Raw genomic sequence first — 21,976 nt, 5'->3', positions numbered from 1 at the left:
TTGCTTTTGATTAGCTATGTTGCACTATTGACTTTATTTTGCTCAAACAATTGTATGTAACAAAAGGGAATAAAATAATTGTATTATTTTGTTGATGTCGTTACACTGTCTTATACTGTTGTATTTATATTTTTTTTCGTATTCTGTGTTTTATTCTGATTATAATCATGATCATCAAATTAAAGGAAAAATCAGTCAAGTTAAGGTGAAGAAAAAAGTATTGGTAGCAGCACCTGTATTGTCAGTAATGGCCCTCTGTTGACTGTTGACTGAAAATTTGCAGTATTTTCTCACCTATTTGTCACCTGTAACACAAAGCTGTGATGCAGGCTATTTTTTTCATCCATCCATCCATTTTCTATGCTGCTTATCCTAATTAGGGTCGCGGGGGTATGCTGGGGCCTATCCCAGCTGAATTTGGGCAACAGGCATGGTACCTCCTGGACTGGTCGCCAGCCAATCGCAGGGCACATATAGACAAACAACCATTCACACCTATGGACAATTTAGGGTCACCAATTAACCAAACATGTATGTTTTTGGAAAGTGGGAGGAAAACGGAGTACCCGCAGAAAACCCACGCAAGCAACATGCAAACATGCAAACTCCACACAGAAATGCCCAACAGAGATTCGAACCCAGATCTTCCCGATCTCCTGACTGTGACTGTGTGGCCAACATGCTAACCACTAGACCATCGTGCAGCCCTATCTTTTTCATTTTTGATATTTCATTGTTTTGCATACATATGCATTATTTTTAGTAGGTGGACCTCCCCCATCCTTACATTTTTCTGTATTTGAAAAAGTTTCGACACCCCTGACGTGGTTTTGCATGCGTATAAAGGTGTGATTGAAATTGTGTGGAATCTGTGCAGACTGTAAAAGATTAAAACAGTACTCCTTTGGTGCATGTATGTTGTATTTTATTACTGTAAATAAGCTTATACTTTTATATATGTACACTGAACCCCGAACCGTTCCACCTCAACTCCCAACACTCCAACACTTTTAGTTTCGCTCACTAATTTCACACTCAACCTCAACCCATCAGCACCACGCCTAATACACACATAACACAGGCATTCTCTCCTCATTATGCTCTCCTTTCCTACTTTGATGATATGCAAATAAGCCTCCTTACTCCTCCCTCCCCTTTTCTATCCCTCAAGCAACGACACACACACATCCATGCACATACACACACACACACATCACACACTGGCTAATGTGCTGTGGCAGCGGCCACAGACAGGCGGGGAGGATCAATTTTTTACCCAGTGTGCTACCGATATTCAAAAGATAAGGCCATAGAGAGGGAAGAGGAGACGCTGCAGAGATGGGAATAAGGAAAATGGCGAGTGGGTGTAATGAAGGGGAGGGAGCCAAAAGAAAGGGTGTCCAGGAAAAGGGGTGAGTGGGAGGAAAGCAAAGGGAAGAGGACTGGGGAGCTGGAAAGAAAGTGGAGGATGTGAAGGGATGGGTGCAGGATGAGTAAGTGGGTTAGGGGTAGGAGGTAGAAAAGGGGGATGGGATGTACAGGGGACTCTGGGGGATGGGGTAGGGAATGGATGGAGTGAGAAGTAAGGGAAAAGGAGGGATGTGTGTGTTGGAGGAAGGGGGTCTATTTTGCTGACGTGCTCTCTTATTGGCTTGTTTCAAAGCTTGGGGAGGGGCCGCCACAAACCATACTCTCACCAGCTGTAGGGAAGTGCAGACTAGAAACAAAGAGTGTGAAAGGAGGGGGTGCAGATATGTGTTTTAATGTTGATATTCTCATCTAATTAAATTCTTGTCTAAGAGGGAGAATGAATGGTGCTGATCAGATAGAAGCTCGTAGTAGACAAAGGAGTAGGCTTTTGTTGGAGTGGAAGAATTTTGCACACACATGGGTTCTTGATCTATTATTCAAATTGCCTTGAGAGATAGAAAGGAGAAAATTACCATTTTATATTGCCACCATCCACATTAGGTGCAACTGGACACCAATGAGATCCAATAAACAATCTAATGCTCAGTATTGAATGGCACTGTCAGGTAGATATTAATTTAACAATGCATTTATGATTGTGGGTGTAGTTTGTAGTGATACAGAATTACACTGCAGCATATGCAGGGTTTTGTAATATTTTGACCCTATCATGCGGCCAGATTTTGTGGTTGGCTTTTCCCGACACGGGTCACCATTTCAAGTAAAGTGAGGGGCTTATTTTTTATGCCAGATGCAACCCTACACGTTTCCAATGGCTGTGTGTTGGGTCTTGCCTGGCAGGGAATTGAAGCCATGGCGTCTTCTTTAAAGGTAGCAGAGTGTATAGCTACCCCACCCGGGCCAGGCACCCACAATATTAGAAGCATTTCGCAGTACCTCGCACCTCGCAGTACAGTTAAATTTTACTCAAAACAACAAATGCAATAACGAAACTATTGAATACTCAACGGTGAACATTATTATCTGACAAGGCGCTTCCGGACGCCTGCCTGGTGAGGTGTTTGGGGCTTGACCAGCTGGGAGCAGGCTCCGGGACAGACCTAGGACAAGCTGGAGGGATTATGTCTCACAGCTGGCCTGGGAATGCCTTGGTGTCCTCCCGATGGAACTGGAAGAGGTGGCCAGGGACAGGGAAGTCTGGGCTTCCCTACTGAGACTGCTGCCCCCATGACCGAGACCCAAATAAGCGGAGGAAAATGGATGGATGGATGGATGGAGGTTCTGACAAAAATAATACAGCACATGGATTGTACTTCATAAGATAGTGCTGGTGTACCTAATATTGCGTGACAGTCAGTGCCTTGAATTATAATAGTTACTATTTCATGTTGCATTGAAATATGTTTGATAACATTTAAATGAATTAACGCAGTCATATTGCAACTTCATTTGCATAGCATGCCTCTAAAAGAGTACACACAATGCTTGCAGAAACATAAATATTATTCCAACTCACAACAGAAGGCAGATTGTGAACCATGTGTTTCTGGAGGCCATCTGAACCCTGCCTGCTAAACCAGTTCATTGAATGACTGACAGGGAAACAGAGATCATGGTGTGTATGTGTGTGTGTGTATTTCATTGTAGAAGAGAATGAGGGAGAATTGAGGAGAAGTTGAGACAATGAGGCAGATTGACCATTGCAAACAAAGAAAAAAACAAAGCTAAAATCATGCCAATAGATGAAGAAACGCAACAAAAGCAATCAAGTCGGAAACATCATCAAATAAGAGAAGACGCAACCCAGCTTTCTGTGGCTTTGCCAAAATGGAGCGGTGGACTTGGCTGACTGAGAACCCTTGGCTTCACTATTAAAGCAAGCAAGAAGAAAAATCACACAGTCAAAAATAAAAAAAAGGGCAAAGAACTATGCCAAGAATGCACAGGCATGAAGCAACACATTAGGTTCGTTCCTTCTGCCTCTCTGTTTCCCTAAGCAAATCTAAACAATAGGAGTGACCAACAAAAGCCAGCCAAGAGAATGTTGACGTTGGTTGGAGCCATGCTGTATACTGCATTGTGCATGCACATCTATTCCCTCTTAGCCTGTGCCAGACTTTTATTGATGGTGTACACCTAATGAAATATTATTTCTAATAATCTTCAGATGAAAGAATTGAATTGTCCCCTGAGTACGAATCTTCTTCTGTAGCATTTGTGCATAACACCTGCATGTACCTGGAATGGTATGGTTTACCCACAATGCACCAAAACCAGAGGTATTGTTTTAACCCATGTTAGTTGGTTGGGTCGTTTGCTAGTTAACCAGCTTCCGTGATCATTTTATTTATTTATTTTTAATTTGTACTAAAGTATACAGTACATACAGTACATTATAATATCTGTGTATACAGGTGGTCTTCGGTTGGTGAAGTTCTGTGATACCCTAAATTAATTCAAAACAAAATTTTTGTCCGTAAACATGAGACTCATTCTAGTTGCACTGCACGCCGGTGGACGGATAGGCACCACGCATAGCACAAGAATGCCACGTGTACCTTGTGCTGGGCAGAATAATACATTCATAATAATACATGTGCCTGCTCATTCACAGTAAAACATAATAATATTGCTCGTTAGTAGGAAAGCTATCACCATGGAAGTAAACATTAACATCATAAAAAGCTCAGAGAGAGGATACACGATCACCAATATTAGCTGCTCTTTTGCTCCCAATTATTGAGGATAAAGACTATTAGGGGGGTTATTAGAGGTCATGTAGTCAATGTGTGCTATTACAAGGAAATCTGGAAGGAGAAGAGGAGGTTATCCTTCTATACTAGCCTGGGACAATATTTTGAAAAGTAGAAAGGCCTGCAAGACAACCACAGGGATAAAGGTAAGGGATTATTTTTTCTTACTGTTTCGTTGAATTATTGCATTTAATCTTTTTATTAGTGTATTTTATACATCCTTTGTGTTTTGTGTGTACAATGTGAATGACTTGGGAGTTAATTTTGGTATAATTTAGGTATAAGTTACAACTTACAACTAAAACTCAACTTACATCACAGTCTACGAGCAGAACTAGTTCTTGTCCTGACGACCACCTGTAGAGAGTAGATCCCCAGAGATTCCCGGATTTTTTTCCCCCTGGTTTAAGTTGCTCATAATTTGTTCTTAATATTATGACTTAAATTGGTTTACAGTATTTTGGATTTTCAAGTGATTTGATTGCAGGAAGAAACTTGGACCAATTACAATATAGTGTACTCTATGCCTGTAACTGTTTCTTAATGTGTAAAAATGAATTTAATGTGTTCAATAACTGCGAGAGGCATATTATGAGGTTTAGAGTATCAAAAATAAGCATTTTTAGAGTTTTTATTTGTGGGCCATTATGTGTGGGGGGTTTTTGGTCATTCATCAGGGGTCTTGGATAACTTGATAACTCCTGGAGATATATAGCCCGTTTCGTAGTGAGAGTTCGCCAAATTGGCCCATAGAATTGGATATACAGTACAGTCATCCCTCACCATATTGTGGGTTGAATTTCGCGGCTTCACGCTATCACGTTTTTTCAGAAATATATGAATTAATAAATCATCCTTGTATATAGCGTATTTTTAGTCAAAAAATTGCATATTTAAACAAATTATACATATTTGTTTCCTAATTTAAGCATTTTCAAGTATAAAAATGGCTGAATTAACTGAAATGCAAATACAAGGCATTCAGAAGATGAAATCAAAAACGTGATGCTATGTAGTATTCTACACTGCTCACTAGGTGTCAGTAATGCTACTGCGATGTTTGATGAGGCACACAAGCGTCAGACTTGACCACTGGAACAATAGGCTTTTATTGCAGGTTTGAATTATCTCACAACAGGAACAATAATGATAACATAATAACCATCATAATAATAATCAAAATAATAACATGGGCTACTGTTGCGGGATAGGTGAGTTGCAACTCAGCTCTGAACAGCCAACATCACTTCCTGTCCTCCACACATTCGGAGGAGTCTTATTTATGTATTAAATTGCTTATTTTCTCTGATTATGTGTATTATATTGGGTAATATGAAATGCAAACGTGACTTTAGGGGTGTCATTTCATGTCTATAGGACTCTAACAATGTTAAAAACCGTATTAAGAAGGTCAAAAACAGGTTTTCTATGCTGTAATTACGAAAATATTTAATTTATAAATAAGTGGTCTGGAATCAATTCACCGCGATAAATGAGGGATGACTGTACGTCATCGATGTATGACATGCATGCTACAAAATAATAAAAACACATTTGTATAAGTGAGTATAATTTTGTTCATTGTAAATTTTAGCTGTGGAGGCAAAGTTTGGGTAAATTTACGTGTTTGAACATTTATTTAAAAAAAAAAATCCACTTGTTATATCCTGTTTTGACAAACAAGATAATAATGCGTAATGCAATCTGACTGACCCCGGCATTCACATCAACCATAACTCATAAAGCCACCATTCCATGATAATATCACCATATAGAATCATCCAAGGGATTTATAGGCTTTCCCAGATTAATAGTGAAAAACAAGGACTTATTTTTCTTCCTGTTCCGTCCGCTGACAGCCTAAGTAGGGGATTATAGTCTTTAGATTGTCACAGCGGGGATATAGTGACAAACATACCCCAGAAATGTTTTTTTGTGGTGGACTCCGGGCCAAAATTATGTTTGGTCTGGAATTTTGGAAAGTGCCATTAGGATTTTGCCAATACTGTATACCCTTGAGGAAGCAAAAGTAAAGGCAGCAAGACCCACTAACAAGCAGCAGTGAAGGTGGCTGCAGCGAAGGCCCAAAGCATTTTCAGGCAGGAAAGTCACTGATTTGCTGATGTGCATGGACTCCATGACTTCAGACACTCACCGGAAAGGATTTTCATTCAAGTTGTCCAATTCCAATTGTCAAAATTTTTTTGAGCCAATACATGTTAAGCCGGCCCCGTTTATGTCGACCACTCGTTTATTTCAACCAACTCATCAAGTCTACATTCAACATGTGTTCTTACTTAAAAGTGCACGCTTAAGTTGACATACATGGTCGACCGCTTATAAATAAATAAACCGCTTTAAAATAGTCAGTTCTTGTGAATGTACTGTAGTATTGTATATATAAACAGGTTTGACATAAACAGGTTACACTCTAGTATGGACTCAATTCAGCCACAAGTGATTTACTAGGTGGTCCTTCATTCAGTTAAATCTTTCAAATGTGGCTGTATCTTGTTTTCCATGTATCTTCTACTGTGAAGCTGATTTGTGTGTATGCAGCAGAGATGCAAAGCCTTGCCATATACTGGGCTCAGAGCAGAGAAGGGGATGCCAGGACCTAAAACCTGATGATGAGTGGGTGTGTTCGGCTGAATGGAGAAGGAAAAGATTTTCCAAGAGTTCAGTATGCGTGTACACAAGTGTGAGTGTACCTCTATGGTGTACGCACATTAAAAGCGCATTTATGTGTGGGCAGAAGGAATCCTTCAAGCCGGTTCCCCTGGCTCCCCCCACAACAATTCTCAAATCCGGCACTGGAGGGTTCGGCCTTGGCAAGATTCAACCCACCAGAGGAGGCGAAGGAGAAGAGCCAGACCCTCCCTCTCCCTGCAAGCTCTGTCTGGTTGTTTACAGTGCTCATTCAATGTTACTACAAATCCTGCACACAGATATTCCCGCATGTCTCCATCCTGCGTGTTGGTGTATTTAGTATTACTTGGCAGAAGTGAACGTTGCATTTGCGCGTGCCAGAGCAGGAATGTGTTTGTCAAGAGTTTTGGCACTTTTTTCAAGGCAGCCTAACCAAAATATCCACTGGGAAATGTGGTTTTAACACCCCCTCTCATACCTCATCTTGTTTCCTTTCATTCGCTCCTTTCACAATTGCATTGCTTCTGTTTCTCCTTGCCCTATACTCCCTCTTTCTCTGTAATTTCCCACTTTTTACTGTTTTAAAAATGTTTTAAATCACTGATTCTGCATCTAGCCTCTTGGTGAATAACACCAGTTTTGTGTTTTTACTGCATATTCACTATCTGCTCCCATACTAAAATTGTGACATCTCCCCTGCATCAAAGCACATGATGGACTGTATAAAGCCTAGGTTCCCAAAATGGGTACACGTACCCTCAGGGCTATGCCAATTGCTGTTGGGGGTACGTGAATAAAAATGACAAACAATGAGTGCGTAATACTTACAATTATGAGCGCACTTGAACGCCTCACTGCACAGAGCTCAAGTCAAAGCAGAAATAAGGAAGGAGACACAGCATGAAGTTTTTCATTGATTTGTGTGAGTTACATGAATCAGTAAGTAAACTTGATGATTATATTGTGTATTAAGAGTGTTTAATCTTCAAGGTTTAACTTTCCGTTTCAATTTGGTTTCAAATTAATATGCAGATTTAAATCATAGCCATTGCAAGTGGACAAAAGTGAAGCTCAAGTTCAACACATTCAAAGGGTCGCAAATAAGAAATAAAATATGTAGGACAAAATTCACATCTTATCTATTTATCAGTGCTCATGTAAAACTTTTATCAAAATTTGACCAGGCACGATACAAATTTTCGAACCAGAATTACGGTGTTCCCTCGTTTCTGGCGGCTGACAGGTTCCCAAAATAGAGAAGTGAAATTCATAAGTAGCCAACTTGTTTTACAATTATTATATATGTTTTAAGGCAGTAAAACCCCTCACCATACACTTTATACACTTTTATCAGACAGGCAATAACATTTTCTCACAGTTCTGTCTTGTTTAAGCACTCTCAAAAAGGTTCAAACCTTCATTTGAATTTTAATGATCAACCTTAATGATGAACGCAAGAAATTATTAAGTCACTCATGCATATTTCACTCCTGCGACCGTGCCATTTCGCTGTACTGTAGCGTTTTTGTATCCTTGTTAAAACATATTGCTGCAGACGAACCGAAGATTCATTTATAAGCTATCAAGCAAGCAAGCTAACGATGACACGGGAGATATGGCAGGACGGCACGAAGGACGCAGAAAACAATGGGCCGTGCAGACAGGCAAGAGAGGAAAGAGATAGACACTCAACTTCCCACAATGCAATTTTTCTTAAAGGGCCAGGCTCGGCCTGTAACAGTGAACAGTGTTTATACGCTGTAATAAAAATAAAAAAGCACAAAAAAAAATTCCCCGAAACAGCGAATCGGCAAAAGGTGAACCGCGATTAACATAAAATTTATTAACCAATTAATCCTGTTTAATATTTTAATTTAATGAAATGTAGAAATGCTCTATGTTTTTAAGTGTGCAGCAGTAGGGGGTACATGACTTTAAGTCAAATGTCTGAAAGGGTACGCGACGGTAAAAGTTTGGCAACCACTGGTATAAAGCAATGAATTTTTGAGAAACATGATAGGTTATCTAGCAGGTTGCTACTTGGTATTCCAACCTCTCCAAATCATGACACAAAGGAGAAGGATCTTGGAAAATATGCAAACGATGACGTACCTCCTATTTCATGACCTTCTGAAATTCACCAGCGATTGAAATGATGTGTTAGACCAGGGACAACATACTTTAAATGCATGAATTGTGTTTGCTTGTCCATGTGGATGAATGTCTGCTTTAAACACTCCGAGCCTTGTAGTTTGTCCACCATGAATGTAAACGCCAAGTCTAGCAAAGTTCATCAGAGTCCATTCTTTTCCTGCTCCCCTCGCCTCACAAATGTCCCTCCTGAGGTCCACTTCCAACGCCTATCTTGAGGGAATAACCGCCTCCGCACTGACTGAAGAGTCTGCTGCGCTCTCTTTCTTACTCTTTTTCTCTCTTCCAACCTGCCTCTCCTCCTGCTTTTTGGCTGCAACCTCTTAATGTGATGTCACTGAGAATTGTCTGTGCATGAGTATGTGTTGAGTGAGCGAGAACGAGGGAGACAGAGGGGAAGAAAATAAGTGTCTTACAGTGGTGTGAAAAAGTATTTGCCCGCTTCCTGATTTCTTTTTTGTTTGCACTTACACTTACACTTACATGTTTCAGATTTGAAATATTAGTCAATGACAACACAACTGAACATAAAATGCAGTTTTTAAATGAAACTTTTATTACTAAGGGAGAAAAAATTCACACCTACAAGGCCCTGTGTGAAAAAATAAACCTCATAACTCGTTGGGCCACCCTTAGCAGCAACAATTGCAATCAAGCGACAACACTTTTACAGCATTGTGGAGGAATTTTGCCCCACTCATATTTGCAGAATTGTTATAATTCAGTCACATTGGAGGGTTTTCGAGCATGAACCGCCGTTTAAAATGCATGAATGCCACAGCATCTCAATTGGATTCAGGTCGGTCAGGACTTTGAGTAGGCCACTCCAAAGTCTTCGTTTTGTTTTTCTTCAGTCATTCAGAGGTGGACTTGTTGGTGTGTTTTGGATCATTGTCCTGCTGCAGAACCCAACTTTGTTTCAGCTTGAGGTCACAAACAGATTTTGGTGGACAGCAGAATTCATGGTTCTATTTACCACAGCAAGTCTTCCAAGTCTTGAAGCAGCAAAGCAGACCATCCTACTACCACCACTGTTGGTATGATGTTCTTTTTCTGAAATGTTACTTTTACACTAGATGTAATGAGACACACACCTTCCAAAAAGTTACGTTTTTGTCTCATCAGACCAGAGTATTTTCCCAAAGGTCTTGGGAATAATGTTTTCTGGCAAAATTGAGACGAATCTTAATGTTCTTTTTGTTCAGCACTGGTTTTCGTATTGGAACTCTGCCAGGCAGGCCGTTTTTGCCCATGGTCTTTCTTATGGTGGAGTCATGGACAAAAAAATAAGAAATCGGAAAGGGGGCAAGCACTTTTTCACACCACTGAATATCTCTTATCTTCTGTATATCTCAATTCAATTCACTTCTCTTCTCAGCTTGAGTCATTTCCGGTGTTCGGATTGGGGGCAAACATTTCCATACGGCCACATACACACCCAGTATCTTTGTACAATGTTTGGGATATAAATCCAAATAATGTTGAATGCCATTGAAGTTATTTGCTCCAATTGTGTGAGTGTGCATTGTAGGCGACATAAACACATGAAAAACTGGCCAGTTAAGTCCCCACTGAAGGTCTCAGGTACCAAATCCACCACCTGCCACCGGCTTACAGTCATTTATTATACCAAAGGACGGTATTTATTTATCTTTTATTTGCAATGTTACTCAACTACAGTAATGTCCAGAAATATTTGGACATTGATAGACGTTTTTATGAGTTTTCCTTTATACGCTTCCACACTAAAAATATGAATTAAACAATCAAAATATGATTAAAGAGAAGTGGTTTCACAAAAAAATAAGGAAATTAAGATTTAGAAATAAGAGTGAATTTAATGTTGAGTAACTCCTTTTTCATTTTTCAAGAATGAACAACTGATTGACAAGAGGTGAATTTGAGCAGGTGCAATCCATTCTTGTGAAGACACATGAAGACTGGGCGACTTCACTAGGCCTACACACACATGCAGTCAAGGACACTCACATACATGTGCATATGCTCACACTCTCCCTCCCTCATCCCACGCTTTCGTCGCCTCATCCCCCCGATGCTGGCGGGCGGGATCCACACATGCATCGAACATGGCTGCACTGATCTGGCTGGCTGCCGGCCTGCGCTGGAATCACCTCCACTCCCATTTCGCCCTCCCCTGTTGCAAGTCTTGAAGTTCATGTTGTAAATTATGTTTATTTGTTTCTATGTTGTCAAGGTTTTTTGCTAGTGTCACACTGTACTCCCTGTATATGGACGAATGATTGCACAATTTCGCTTGTACCTCGTATAAGTGACGAGTACAAGCCATTCAGATTCTGATTCTGATGAAGCAGATACAAATCTGGAGTTGGGTACTGAGTTGGCCTTTTGCATCATCCAAAAAGATCTCAATATAAGTTAAGGAGGCCTGTAAATTCATGATTTGGTAAAAGCCCCTTGCGGTTTAGGTAATTTCTTTTGCTGTTTGTTACAGTGGTTTGCACTTCCCGGCCAACATTGAAGAGGCCTGCAAAACAACTAAATGATGTAGAATGCTTTGTTTGGATACATTAACAGCAATTAAGAAAATGTGAACTTGTTGTATCGTTGTCGAAATCTATAACCAAGGCAGAGACACCAAGGTGGGACAACAAGGAACAAACAGTGCAAGTAGTGTTATGAAATATGTGACTGCAAATGGAAGAGTCTTTCTGGTGTTTGTTGGTGATATGAGTGCTGACAGAAGCAACCAGATGAATTTTGAGGTGTTGAGGGCTATACCCTCATCACACATTCAGACAAATGCTACAAAACTGTTTGTGCATAATACCAATGGATAATGACACGCAACATACTTCAAAAGCAACCTCAGGCTTTTGGAAGGCAGATAAACGTAATATTCTTCAAGTCAGTGGCCTGATGCAGTAGACCATGCTTTTCACTTATTGAAGACAAAAGTGAAAGAAGCAAGTGAGAGTGGCTGCCATGAATCCTGAGCACAGCAACTCCAGGAAGAAAACTCAGATTTTGACCTTAAAGAATTGTAAAAGAAGTATCATATATACACCAAATACTTTGGAGCCTATAAAACTGGAGGTATTCTGCATGAAATGGGAGTAAAAAGTATACACTTAAATCATACCTTTTATTGTTTAATTGCACATCTACTGTGTATCACCATATAAATACAACTTTTGAGTTTTTATTGTATAAACAATGATAGCTTAACCGCCTGGTCTTTTCTTCTGTACTTGATTTCATAAATCTCACAGTTCTACTTTCCTGGGACATCTCACTCACTCCATCCTGGTTGTGGCTTCAAACCGTACACTGGCAAGTTACCTGCCCCCCAGTTACTGACCCTGAACAGAATAAGTGGTATTTTCAGGACACTGACTTGATCACAGCTGGACTGTTCAGGTTGTCGAAGAAGACATTTTGCCTCACATCCGAGCAGGCTTCATCAGGTCATGCTCACTGACTAGGTTGGACAGCTGTAGTCTGACTAGATAGGACAGGACTAAATCTGTCCTATGATTCCTTTTTGACAAATTTTGACAGCAAAAACATATTTTGCATCGCTTGTCAACATGCACGTGCACACTTCCATAATGATGAACGAGGAAGTGGGTTCGACGCAACGCCCGTATGATGCACCCATGCTTTTTTTTTACTTGTGTTGTGTCACTAATTGCTCTAACTTCTGCCATGCTCAACCGCAAATTACTGGTAGTTTTAGTCTATTCATTTCACATTTGCTTTTTGGTTTGGCAATAAGAGAAGAAGAATCACATTGTGTTTACTGGAAAAAAAAATGAAAAAAGAAAACAAAGTTAAAGAAGACACCCTGTTTCGATCCATGTTTGAATGAATTATATCATGCCTCTTTCTTCATCTTTCGTTGGTCTAGGTGAGAAGAAGAGGTCTTTAGGAAGGGATTCCTCTGTGTCTGAAGTGTCAAAACTGCAACAGACAACTCACAGCTGGACAACATGCTGAGGTAACGGAGGGCAATACATTTGGAAATGTAGGAGAAAACAAACAAAAATCAGTCAATGATGTAAATACGTCCTGATGATTGTATTTCAGTATGATGAGAAGCCATTCTGTTCATACTGCTACATGAAGATGTTTGGTCCAAGAGGTAGTTTCTCCTCAGTATGAACATAAAAACACGTATTGGCATGCAACTACTGAATTTTTCCCATATTGATCTTGCCCAACAGGTAACAGGTGAGGAGCCCAACAAGCTTGAAAACAACTCATGAACTCGTTGACCCTAACTGACATAATACATAATACATTTTCCAAGGCATTCGATTTTAAAGCTGCAAAAATATCAGGTTTATTATTTGTCTGAATATGTTTGTGCATTGACAACATTTATCCAGATTGTAATTTCTAATAGTTGGTTGTTGTCACCCACTTTTAATAAACAAATATGCATAATACAACCAATGTATAAGATTTTGGAATGGGCCATTCTTATTTACAAAGCAATAAATAGCATGAACAGACATTCACTACAGGAAATGAGTTGGACTTTAGGGTTAATGGAGTAGCCCCTTCAACTAGCAACCATAGGTATGGTCAGCTTGGAGGAAGGGGTGGATGATGGCAGCCTAAACCAGATCTAATGCCAAAAGCGCACCTTAAATGATGTAAGTGGGAGGCAGTCCCTCTCCTTTCATACATTCTCAGTGACAATTACACGTTCACACATACGCGCACATTTATATACAGTACATGAAGACATGCACACATACACAGAGATACATATACACACTTACAGTACATATGTACTTCCCCACATAACTCACAGATTTATCCAGGAAGTTATTATGTTGTTGGTTTTATTACAGTGATGGTGATGTCGGCAATATGATTATAGATATTACAATTGTGTGCATTGCAGTTATTGTCATTCTGTTCACTACCATATTTTCATTACTACTATTACCACTAATATGTATGACTGTTTCAATTCAATACTATCACTGGGGTTATTGATATTATTTTGTCCTCTCCATCATGGTCTTTAAGGCCGTCACAGATATTTGCTGATGCAGTCCTGTTTGTTTCTGTTGTTTTGTTATTGTCGTCGCAATTGTTGTTGTTGCTGTTGTTGTTGTGTCTCTCTGTATTGTCCCCCTCTTGTCCCCCCCCCATCTTCTTTTCTATCCCCTCCTGCTCCGATCCAGCTGCTCCAAATTTGCATAAACATAAAATAAAGTGAAATAAATTCTGTAAAATGGTGAAAAGTATCTTACACGTTTCCCTGCCAGAGAAAATCTGTTTAGCATGTAAAGACATTCAGATCAGCAATACGATCTGCCGTAATGGCTGGACAGGACAAAAAAAATGATGCAGGGCGTTTGTCACCTAGTGATGGGTGAAGCTGCTCTGCAGTCATCTTTTGCACAATTAATATTTCAAGTATGTGCTTTTTGCTAACATACAACCAGGGAGAGAGCACAATTAATTGGCAAAGAGAGAGTGGGGTTGATTAAATGATGCCTTTGTCTCCAGAACGCCTTTGAACGTGACTGTTTCCCTCTCATCCCCCAAGATCCCTCCCAAGCACTCCTTCCCGGCTCTCGCCTCACTTCTCTCACCCATGTCTCCTTCACCTCCTAACCCCCTACCTTGATAGATCACATGACTGCTGTGAAACCAGCTGCTTGACTGCTCATTTGCATGTGTTTCAAATACACTGCCTTATTAGAGAGAGGGATGGTGATGAAGGGGCAGGGATATAGGTGGAGAGGAGCCAGGGGTTGGCAAGGAACTGAAGTGAGGGTAGAATGATTGAGGCCTCTGCACAGTTTGAATTCAAAGCCAGGCAGAGACCCGGTGAATATTAAGCAATGTCAAAAAGAGTACTGTACAGAGGAAGTTAAGTTGGGGAAAGGGAGAGTTAAGTTGACTTGAAAAGTATATCCTCGAATGCCTACAATAGTTGTAATTCACATCCAACGACATAATAGAGACATAATAGGTGTGTCCTGGCAATTTTGCCAGGACACACCACTTTTCACGTCTGTATTTATGTATCAGTATCGACATCTAGCGGTGATACAACTTAATGGTACACAAATTGTATTTATTGAATGTGCAGCGAGCAAAACACATTGTAACATTGCAGATATCTGCAAGAGGAGAACATCTGGCATAGATTTTTAACGATACTGTATATTATTATTTATTATTTGTCTTAATTCTTCCGGATTTTTACTTTCACCCAGCATAAGTATTGTAAGTTTTAAATTACACTTTGCATATAGTAAAGTGAAGGCTTTTTGACTGTTTGGTTGTAATAACTAGTCCATTTAAAATAAAAATTAAACAGAAGCATGTTTTTCACTGGCTGCAAGGCCATGTGCGTACAGTTAACGTCACTTCTTTTTGGAAAATGTTGTTGAATTCATGTTTGTCGGATGATGATATGTAAAATATTGACTCGACAAAGTGTGTACGAAATCAGATGTGACCGGTTTCAATTGTGAAACGCTACTGTTCGGAAACGTTTTGGATTTCACAAAGCGCACCCGAAGGCAACAGTGACGAAAGCGCTGTTGCGCATGCGTACTGAGTGAAACAGGAAGCTCAGCAGTGTGTTTATGTAGATATGCGTTGTCGGTGAGTTAAACTGCCACGGAGCAATGTATTTGGTGTGGTTATATTAAGTTGAAATGTTAAGAATGGATTCTTGACAATTCCAACTAAGTTTAACATTTGATATATTTTATTTTATGAGTGACGAAGTGCGCGACAATGATGTCAGAATGCGATCCGACAGAGACCTGCGAGCCAATGTTGGACACGGCAACAACCGCGGTGTCTACGCCAGAGTCCACCTTTCACACCGTACGACCGCCTAACGTCTTATTTGAAAAGAACATGGCAAGGTCGGGGCTTCAGGCAAACCCGGGAGTCGCCATTCGAATTTCGGACTCGCGTGAAAGTGTCTTGATCGAGCTTGAGACAGAAGGCTCGGGTGAAGACACTCTGCTGCTGCCGTGCCTCACTGAACGCTCATCTCCGCCTAGAGGAGCCCGCGACAAGAGGAGCAGGCGGAACAGACACAGCTCATCGTCGGATAAGGACACCTCAGCCTCTCCAGGTAATCATTCTCGATCAAGGCCTTTGAGATCTCATTACAAGTGCTGTTGGATATTTACGTAAATAGGTGAGATATCGGTATTCAATGCGTGACCGCGTTGGAGATTTGTCCCAGATCAGGCAGTCAGTGACGTGAGGTGAGGTTCATGGCTGGTGAGACACTGACTACTTTGGGCTCTTCCTAACGTTAATACAGGTTGCTCATTAAGAGGATAACAAAAAAGAAGTGCGTAATTCACTTTGTGTTAAAACATGTTTTCAAATTATTTTCTTTTTTGTCCTGTTTGTTTATTTTTATTAACTGAAAAACATTTGTGTTCTTACCTTTTATCTGTATATGATACGGCTTGCGCACTAAGCCTCACCTGAGGTTTCTTCCCTGTTTTTGACCAAGTAATGTGCAAATTCGGCGATTTTTACATAAGAAAATGTTAAAAACGATTTGAATCATACAGAAAATAAATGTAAAATACAGTTACATTTTATATTTATGTTATGTTATTATTCGTATTTTAGTTTCATCATGACAAGTTAGGCTCTGCCTCACCTGCCTCCCCTGACTGCATGTCACTGCAGGCAGTATATTACTTATATGTTGCTATGCATTTCTATGTAGCTTGTCCTCATTAGGGTCGCAGGTATACAGTATGCTGGAGCCTATCCCAGCTAACTTTGGGCGAGAGGTGGGGTACACCCTGGATTGATCACCAGAAAATTGCAGGGCAAATATAGCTCATGTTTTATACAGAACAACAGACCTGAAGAAAATATTGAACAGTTTCCCATGTTTTGTTCTGTTTGCAGTATATTTTTATTTGGTTACAGCTTCAAATCACTGTAGTTTGTGCGTCATGCGCCTCGAAGTGAGAGCACCCTCTCAGAAGACTGACCCATATACAGTCGAACATCACATTTGTTCACACTTAGAAGCAGCCTTTCACAAAAAGCCAAAGAAAAATCAATATACACTTGTGGAATTAACCCCTTGAGCTAGTTCCTTAGCTGAAGTCTTCCGGGTTTGCTTCAAGTGTTGCAAGATATTTGGATCAAATTCAGAATTGTACAGCGTTATGGCTGTTCGAGTCCAATAAACGACAGATACTAATATGCACACTGCTGACGTGTGCTTATGTAATGAATCTGTTCCACTCTCACGCTCTATTGCAATGCCTTCATGTTATCATACAGTTGGATGATCTAAACCTCAACTTTTACTTGCTTAGTTGAACACTTCATGGCCCCTTCAGCCACGATACTACAGTGCATGACAAAAGTCTTGTCACTTATCCCGGTCATGGGAACAAGAAATAATAACTTCACATGTATGTGCTTATTTGGAATCAGAATATACAGTAGTGTGAAAAAGTGTTTGCCGCCTTCCTGATTTCTTATTTTTTTGCATGTTTGTCACACTTAAATGTTTTCAGATCATCAAACAAATTTAAATATTAGTCAATGACAGCACAATTTTTCAGTTTTTAATTCACAGTTTTTAAATGAACCTTTTTATTATTAAGGGAGAAAAAAAATCCAAACCTGCATAGCCCTGTGTGAAAAAGTGATTTCCCCCTAAATCTAATAACTGGTTGGGCCACCCTTAGCAGCAACAACTGCAATCAAATGTTTGTGATAACTTGCAATGAGTCTCTTACAGCGCTGTGGTTGAATTTTGGCCCACACATCTTCGCAGAATTGTTGTAATTTAGCCACATTGGAAGGTTTTCAAGCATGAAACACCCTTTTTAAGGTCATGCTACAGCATCTCAATAGGGTTCAGGTCAGGACTTTGACTAGGCCACTCCAAAGTCTACGTTTGGTTTTCCTTCAGCTATTCAGAGGTTGACCTGCTGGTGTGTTTTGGATCATTGTCCTGCTGCAGAACTCAAGTTGGTTTCAGCTTGAGGTCACGAACAGATGGCCGGACATTCTCCTTCAGGATTTTTTGGTAGACAGCAGAATTAATAGTTCCATTTATTACAGCAAGTCTTCCAGGTCCTGAAAGCAGCAAGACAGCCCCAGACCATCAGACTACCACCATCATATTTTACTGTTGGTATGGTGTTCTTTTTCTCAAATGCGGTGTTACTTTTATGTCATATGTAATGGGATACACACCTTCCAAAAAGTTAAACTTTTGTCTCGTCAGACCAGAGTATTTTCCCAAAGGTCTTGGAGATCATAAAGATGTTTTCTGGCAAAATGGAGACGAGCCTTAATGTTCTTTTTGTTCAGCAGTGGTTTTCGTCTTGGAACTCTGCCATGCAGGCCGTTTTTGCCCAGTGTCTTTCTTATGGTGGAGTCATGAACACTGACCTTAACTGAGGCAAGTCAGGCCTGCAGTTCTTTGGATGTTGTTGTGGGGTCTTTTTGTGACCTCTTGGATGAGTCGCCGCTGCGCTTTTGGAATAATTTTGGTTGGCCGGCCACTCCTGGGAAGGTTCATCACTGTTCCATGTTTTGGCCATTTGTGGATAATGGCTCTCACTGGGGTTCACTGGAGTCCCAGAGCTGTAGAAATGGCTTCATAACCTTCCAGACTAATGGATCTCAATTCATCTTAATTTAATGGGGGGGGCAATCACTTTTTCTACACAGGACCATGAAGGTTTGGATTTGTTTTCTCACTTAATAATACAAAGTTTCATTTAAAAACTGCATTTTGTGTTCAGTTGTGTTCAGTACATATACAGTTGGCAATCACTTTTTCACACAGGTCCATGAAACATTTAAGTGTGACAAACGTGCAAAAAATAAGAAATCAGGAAGGGGGCAAACACTTTTTCACACCACTGTATGAAAGGCAAAAGCCTCTAGATTATGCTTATTGTAGCAAAATAAAGTCTTGTTTTATTATTCAATTAGGATGGAAAGGTCAGATTGTGTTTGGACAAAAGTCTTGCTGCATACCAAAATAACGTATGGTAGAAATGATATTTTCCTTTGACAACACAAACATGCGCTACAAAAACATCAGAACAAAAAGTCAGGGTGCCTTGGTAAGAATAATGAATATTGTGTATGACTTCCATGAGCTTGGAGGACTCCATCCATATGTCTCAGCATTGACCACCCACAACACTACTTACAATGAAGTCTACAGGGTTTCCCCTCTGATTTTTTGAAGCTGTGGTGGTGAGCTGCATGGGAGGGCGAACAGCCCCTGCGATGTCGTGCCCCTGCTGCATCTGATTTAAAAAAAAAAAAAAAAAAAAAAAAAAAAGACAAATAGCAAATTTTGAAATGACTTATTTATGTATTATCTATTAAACTTTTTTCAACAACTAGCCGAACATGAACCGAGAACACTGCAAAACTGTTATCTTAACTGTTATCTTACGGGCTATTGTTCATTCTCCCGATAATAAGAAACAAAGTGAAAGTCAACACAAGACGTGCCGTGTTTGTGGTCACTGGTCAAATGCATGCAAGGCAGGAAATTTTGTTGCATGCTTATCAAAATAAAACGCAGCGAAACATTTTTCTGCTATTTTAAATCGTTTTCAAACAAATTGTGGTTAATATGTGCGTAAATAATATTAGAATAATAATTTATTTTGCAGTGGCTCACCGCACCGCCATGATCAATTACATGTAGCGGAAACCCTGGGACTTCAGACCTTATGACATTGTGTTTGTACAAATATGAATAGAAATATAAATTTTTACCTTTTAGGTACCAACAATGAGGCCTTCAACCATTTCCCTGGTGATCCTGAGTTTGCAGATATCATCCAGAGGGCCGAACAAGCCATTGAGAGTGGTGTCTTTCCAGAAAGGATTTCCCAGGGTTCCAGTGGGAGTTACTTTGTCAAAGAGCCAAAAGGGGTGAGGATTGGTGACATGAATGTCAGACAGGTTGAAGAAAGCAAGAGATTATGACTATAATATGTAACCACAAAAAGTGGAGTTTTTTTTCTCAACAATTAAAAAAGCTAAGGGTGAACTAAGTATCACAAGATTTTTTGACTTTGTCTTGGTGTGTGATCCAAGATGGCGACGTAAACAAACCAAGCACAGATAAAGCAGTTTGTTACGTGCCTCAATTGCATGCTAACCAAGCGGGCGAACACAAGCCACGGCAATGTTTTTGCAAAACTTTTGGTTGTTAACCCATAAACGTGCTAACCGGGGCAGACGTTAACCAAGGTATCACTGTATATCTATTATCGTTGTTTAATGAAGCAAGTGATTCTTGCATCAATAACAGATAGCCACCTTCCAGGATGAGCTACACTAAATGAATGTGCATGACTGGGAGTGGGTATAAATTCCACACTTGTTTTCAGCATCTGTTTAATATTTGATGCTGTAACTTGACATTGACCTATTGGTATTTTCTCACCTTTTTAGGGATGTGCTGGGGTTAAAAGCTACACATTTAGCTGCCTGTGCTATGCTCTTTGTTTTCTATAATACACCAAATGGAAGTCGACTTGAATTATTCTATCTTCTTTCACAGACAGTCATCGGCGTTTTCAAACCAAAGTCAGAAGAGCCCTATGGTCACCTCAATCCTAAATGGACCAAATACTTTCACAAGGTACACTCTGCTGCATGTTTAATATATAAATCAGATATAAACGGATACATCACCACCGTACCTATCTCTCTTCTTTTTTTTTTTTTTAGCTCTGCTGTCCATGTTGTTTTGGGCGAGGGTGCTTGTTGCCAAACCAGGGTTACCTCTCGGAGGCTGCTGCTTCGCTGGTTGATAGCAAGCTCGGCTTGGGCGTTGTGCCGAAAACCAAGGTTGTTTCCTGTACATTGTGTACATCTTTATATGGTCATCTGTTTGTTGTCACTGACTGCAACAAGTCAACAGAGTCCTCTTCTTCTTCTTGTTCTGCCAGGTGGTGTATTTGGCCAGTGAGACTTTCCATTACAGTGCCATCGACAGAGCCAAATCCAGGGGGAAGAAGTATGCTTTAGAGAAAGTTCCCAAGGTGGGACGGCGCTTCCACAGAGTGGGTCTGCCACCAAAGGTAACATTATCTCCCAATTAGTTTTCTAGATTACAGGATGTTGTGTTTTTTCATTTGCAACAGGAGTGACTGATGGATTTAGTAGATTAAAATTAGCTCTAGAACCAACTCTTCTCCTTCTCTTTTCACTTGCCATTATTCACACAATCCAGGTTTAACCCCTAAATATGCCTCACACGCTTACTAAACACATTTAAAGTGTAAAATGTATCTGCCCTCACCACTAATGAATGCTGATGTAAGACTGGGGTCGCCAACCTGTTGATCGTGAGCTACTAGTCGATCTTTGGGAGTTTGCCGGTCGATCGCGAGAACATTTGAAAAAAAATGTATCATCACACCAGCGCCCAGACCAGACGCATTGTGTCTGCCTCGCCACTATCCAGGCAGCAGCCTGCAAGCCCCAGCAAGGAGCACAGTCCCCAAATCCCGGCCGGAGGTACACTAGTACACTGGCTCGCCCCCCCGCCCTAGCAAAAAGGTCCAGCGAGTGGGAGGGAGTGACAGAGCGCATGCAGTGACGTGCCTGCGCACACAACAGTAATTATTGCACGTTAATAGGGTTCAAAGTCTGCCTTTGCCACCCCAAAGTTAAGGCACAAATATAACTCCATAGACGTGCACCTCCAAAAAAAAAATCTTTGAGCTGCGACAACACAGCTCGTTAAGGGCTGACTGTTGTAACACTTTGACCAGCCCCCCTCTCCTCAATCTGCATCTTTCACCCACTACACTTAGCCAAGAAGCCAAATAGTTGTGGTTTGCTCATTAGGCCGACGCCACAAGCCCAACCCCGTCCAAGAGCCACAAAAGTAGTGGTGTAGGGGTGCCCAAAGTGCACACATTTTCTCTGCTAGATCTTGTGCTGTTCACAGCCGAGACCGGGGATCTTGGTATCAGAAAGGTTGG

General features: G+C 40.5%; 1 protein-coding gene and 1 pseudogene across 1 annotated transcript in view; both read left to right on the top strand.

Annotated features, from left to right (window-relative positions):
- Positions 1-11,071: 11,071 nt before the first annotated feature.
- LOC129182665 (cysteine-rich protein 1-like) lies at positions 11,072-13,231 on the top strand (annotated as a pseudogene).
- Positions 13,232-15,561: 2,330 nt separating this feature from the next.
- Positions 15,562-21,976, top strand: part of pi4k2b (phosphatidylinositol 4-kinase type 2 beta) — a 13,453-nt gene continuing 7,038 nt past the window's right edge. The window contains exons 1-5 of the mRNA XM_054780091.1: positions 15,562-16,086; positions 19,759-19,910; positions 20,545-20,625; positions 20,715-20,834; positions 20,936-21,067. Of these exons, the coding sequence (XP_054636066.1) occupies positions 15,738-16,086; positions 19,759-19,910; positions 20,545-20,625; positions 20,715-20,834; positions 20,936-21,067 (834 nt within the window). The 5' untranslated portion in view covers positions 15,562-15,737. The remainder of the gene's footprint in view (positions 16,087-19,758; positions 19,911-20,544; positions 20,626-20,714; positions 20,835-20,935; positions 21,068-21,976) is intronic.

The sequence above is a fragment of the Dunckerocampus dactyliophorus genome, chromosome 6, assembly GCF_027744805.1.
Source record: "Dunckerocampus dactyliophorus isolate RoL2022-P2 chromosome 6, RoL_Ddac_1.1, whole genome shotgun sequence".
Lineage (NCBI taxonomy): Eukaryota > Metazoa > Chordata > Actinopteri > Syngnathiformes > Syngnathidae > Dunckerocampus > Dunckerocampus dactyliophorus.
This window is presented reverse-complemented; position numbering and strand designations above follow the sequence as displayed.